Below are 4,712 nucleotides of genomic sequence, written 5' to 3' on the forward strand. Positions count from 1 at the left end.
GGTATATGTATATATATATATATATATGTATATATATATATCTCTAGATGGATGGATGGATGGATGTATGTATGTATGTATGCATGCATGCATGGATGGATGGATGGATGTATATATAAGATCGGCCAGAGGGCGGACCACCCAACTAACCCCATGTGACTAATTCGAGGCAAGACTCGAATCAGTGACCCCCAAGATCTTACAAACGCCGCCAAACAATGAATCACGGTGGCGTCACACACATATTTATATATGTATCGACACACGCTATTAATTAATGCTCTAATTTTTTTCATACAACATAGTTACATACTTTAAATTGCTTTCTTTAAATTTATTAGATATAAATGAACGATTATATAATGATAATTTTTTAAAATATTTCATATATAATGTAAACATATATACTATGCTAGAAAAAATAGAAATAATAAGTTTGTATAAAAATAAATGAATATTCAATTTAATTAAAATTTCAAGAAAATTCATGCCTGCTCGCTCTTTCTACTAAGCAAATCCTCTCATATTTGGCGGCCATCATTTTCTTCTTGGATTAATGCTTATTTCATCTAAGAGATTAATTTATATTTTAGTTTACAAACATAATTTCAAACCCTGTATATATATTAGGGGCCTTTACATACCCACTCAATTCCTATTTACATATCTAACACCTAGACTTTGCTTTTTTACATTTATACCACCCAAATCACATTTATACCTACATTTATACCACCCAAATCTTTCATATCACATAAAAAATACCATCATTTTAACTTTTAAAAAGTTAAATACACATTTCATGCATAAGCAAAGCGGCATGTATAGAACAATAAAGTTTAGCTGTTAAATATGTAATTACATAAAATTTTAGTGGTATGTATGTAAACCTTCCTCTATATTGAAGTCATTGGCTTGGCCTAGCGGTCAATGCCGCTTCTGCCGCCCCTATGGACTGATTTGAATTCAATGGACACGGAAATGCCAGAATAACACTAAACTGATAGTTGGCTCAAACTGATCCCAAAACACAGTTTAAGCCAGCTTTTCAAGAATGAAAAAAAAAATGATGCTGGAGAAAGGAAGTTTGAATAGAACGCATACCACGAAGAATGATTCATAAAAGCGTAGTGTCCATGATGACTCGCCTCGTGGAGAAAGACAGAACTTAGCATTCCTCAAATGAGTGAAATACTCGACCCTTCCCAACTTATTAGGACCAGTGAGTTGCAATTCTGGAGATTCTAACTGTTCAGAAAATCATTATGCATGATATCTGTTCATAAAGAAAGTAAGATTGCAAAATAGAATCAAAAATAAATTAATCAACAGATAACTAATCAAAATAGAGAAAGGTGGCAAATTTTTCATTGATAATGAAGTATTAAAAACCAAACAGTATATAAGAATCTCATTGACATTAAAGCGAAGTAAATGGCTTGAAAACATTGCATAAACTTCACTTCAGTGACTTGCACAAAGAGCCCAATTTTGGAGCAAAATAGTAACAATTAATGTAAAAAATTAATATATATGTTTATCAAGCAAAACTTTACACGAAACTATTGAGATGTCAGAAGAGGATGAAAGTTACCTTATCTGGGTATTGTTTGCCAAGCTCTAATAATTGAAGACGCCCAAACTTTCCCTGGGCACGACCTAAAAAGTTTGCCAGGTACTTCCTCTTTGACAAGGGGAGTGGTTGGACGATCCTAGATCCATAAAACGTAGTCAGTCCATCATCAACATTACCAGGGATGATTATATCTTTCCACGTATGAAAAGAACTTATTGGTCGTTTATCAGTGCGGTCCCCCTGTATAATTCCATCAAAACTTAATTATTGGTTTTATCAAACGCTTGTGATTGCAACAAAGCATTAACTTTCTAGAATGGATTCTCATTTTGTTCAGAGAAGCGCAAAATAAAAATTCATTCAAAAAATAGGTATCGAACAAAGATAAAAAAGTAAGGCTTACAACACACAATAACCTAATTTTGATAGTTTAAATATCATCATCATTAGCCTTACACGATTTTATTTGGGACGCACTATAAGAACTCTTATTCTTCGCTGATCCATGTTGATTTTTATAGGTGTTCACGCATCCGAGTAAATATTTTTGCACAATTCTATTTGTATTTCTTTTGGTTTACCACTCTCATTCCAGGCTTTCGATACTAGTTTTATCTACTCATCTTATGAGTCACACCATACCTTAATATAAATCTTCCCTGATTATCATTTCTAGTTTTGCTAAATATTTAACTTAATTAATATGACTATCACTGGCCTATTTATTGCTCAGCATTTAATTCCATACACTGATAGCCTATGTGTGGTCATATAAAATTTACCTTTAAATTTTCATAAGATTTTCTCTGCATAATATTCCTAAAGCACACAACCTTTAAAGTTTTATCTTCTAGTAATATTGATCGTACTTATTAATAAATCAAACATAAAATGAAAAAGAGTGAAGTAATATTTACAATTTTCATGGCATTTAATACGATGTAAAATAAAAAAAATATAAGCTTTATCTCAGGCACTCAGCATATCTGCAATTACAGAGCAGTCATGAGCATTTCACGAAACACAAACGGGCAAGGAAATAAATTATAGTCAGCAAGTCATTTTGATCTCAACAACATTAATCAAGTTTGATTAAAACTTTACTTTAGTTAATCTCAATAAAAACAAATAAATAAATGATTTTGAATAGAATTTAAGAACTCAATTCATGTAGAGATTCAGGTTAAGCTTGATAAATAAATAAATGAATGAATAAGCTTGAACAAGGAAACACTTTAGTTGGCTTGGTTTGTTTGTAGCAGCAGCGCCAAGACATGAAACCCAGACCTGACTGATATTTAAACATATATCAGCCCATCATTAGTTAAGAAACAGGGAAGTGAATCATAGCTTTTTACACAAAATATAAAAACAAGCCCCTTTCCTACTCTTAAATTCATTCAGCTGAATATTGATACAAAAATTTCGTTTTTTTTCTTTCAAGCAAGATGGCTCATGATAAGGAAGAACTTCTTTTAATATAAAGAGAAATTTACATACATACCACACAATCCTTATGTATTTACATATTTAGCACCCAAAGTTTGAAATTTTCACATAAAACACTTCCATGTTAAAAATTTATGCATGAAAGGTGCATTTCACTTTTAAGAAGATAGTGAAGGCAGTATTTTTTATATGATGTTAAAGATTGGAGTTGTATGCATGTAAATATTAATGTTTAGGTGTTAGATATGTAAATACATGAGAATTAAGTGGTATGTGTTTAAATGCCCATTTAGTTGCTATAAAGATAAAAATATTTAGATATCATGTTTCTTCTGTCTCTAACCATTGGGCCTGTGAGAAGGGGAATAATTGCAGATTAGTGAACCTATTTTTAAATGCTTCTACCTTATGAACTTTTTTATTTCTATCATATTAAGCAAAATAACAAAGAAGAGTCCATGGTTACCTCTGGGGTAAGAATGATCGACCTATTTAGAAATATGGCCCAAGCGCGAAACAGATGAGCACCAGCACCACTGCTGAATAAGATAATTTTTAAAGAAGCATGCTCGCATAATAAAAGATAACTATAATATCTTTAAAAAGATATAATTACATACAGACCATCTGAAGCATTGATATTTACAAATTAACCACCCTGGTGATTTTTTTGAACTACCGAATCAATGTATTTACACATGCCAAAATCAAACTATTGACAATTTAATAAAAATGAAAAAAGATTTTTCCATGAATTTTGATATTTGAGTGAGAATTTTAAAAATGGAGCAAGGGTGGTTGATTTGTAAATAGTGGGTGGTTAATTTGTAAATAGTAAGTTTCGGGTGGCCTGCATTTCCTTTAAAAAATGCCAGAAAGTGATCTTGTTGAAGACCAACATAATTTGCAAAGTGTGCTAGGATGAAGTAGTTACCTAGGGAAGACAAAAACATGGTCCCGTCCGCCTGAAAGGTGGAAATAAGGCATTTGGCGTAAAACCTGATTTTACAAAGAGAAATCAAAAGGAGCTTGAAAACCTTCGAAGCCACAAACTTCATAAGAATCAACAAACATGTTAATTAATATATGTCTGGTTGATTTCTTGAAAATATTAAAGATTCATAAACAATCTTTACCTTTACATATGTCTGGTTGATTTCTTTATCATTTAATCCCCCATTCATGCGCACACATTTAACATAAGAAGGTACAAAGAAAAGGTCAGCTTCCTCTTTCTTCAGAGTCCGAAATTTTGATTTGAGAAGCAAATGATGTATTTTCACCTAAAGAACGCACATAGATGATACAAGTAAAAACATATGAATTAATAAATATTGTTGCAAAAAATAAAAAATTCCACGAGAACAACATATTAGTCCAGCAGGTCGAGAAATTAATCAAATAGACCCAACAAAAACACTTTGTAAACAGCGTAGAAAAAGAGTGAGCAGCACAATAGAGAACAGCAAGCAAAACTGGAACGGTGTCGGTACTAAAATAAATAAATAAACAGGAGAGGTTGGTTGGGGGTCGTCCGTAAGAAACTGTCGGCAGCCGGAATTAAAATCTCATCGCCCGTTTCGGAAGGACGTTTTAATTTACATATATAGTTTAGAAAAATATGAAATCAAACTGACCCCATATTTTTTATAGTTTAAATGAAAGAGCATTATACCTCAAATCTTGT

The 4,712-nt window shown here is 31.9% G+C and overlaps 1 protein-coding gene across 2 annotated transcripts in view; it reads right to left on the reverse strand.

Annotated features, from left to right (window-relative positions):
• LOC110039394 (probable glucuronosyltransferase Os03g0107900) overlaps positions 1-4,712 on the reverse strand; it is a 28,467-nt gene that overhangs the window by 3,016 nt on the left and 20,739 nt on the right. Inside the window, exons 2-6 of one of the 2 annotated variants that reach the window (XM_020744432.1) lie at positions 4,162-4,308; positions 3,960-4,024; positions 3,492-3,564; positions 1,595-1,816; positions 1,105-1,248 (exon numbers count right to left, since the gene is read on the reverse strand). In XM_020744432.1, the coding sequence (XP_020600091.1) occupies positions 1,105-1,248; positions 1,595-1,816; positions 3,492-3,564; positions 3,960-4,024; positions 4,162-4,308 (651 nt within the window). The remainder of the gene's footprint in view (positions 1-1,104; positions 1,249-1,594; positions 1,817-3,491; positions 3,565-3,959; positions 4,025-4,161; positions 4,309-4,712) is intronic. The other variant, XM_020744435.1, reaches the window with a different exon arrangement.

The sequence above is a fragment of the Phalaenopsis equestris genome, unplaced genomic scaffold (assembly GCF_001263595.1).
Source record: "Phalaenopsis equestris unplaced genomic scaffold, ASM126359v1 Scaffold000002, whole genome shotgun sequence".
NCBI classification, from domain to species: domain Eukaryota; kingdom Viridiplantae; phylum Streptophyta; class Magnoliopsida; order Asparagales; family Orchidaceae; genus Phalaenopsis; species Phalaenopsis equestris.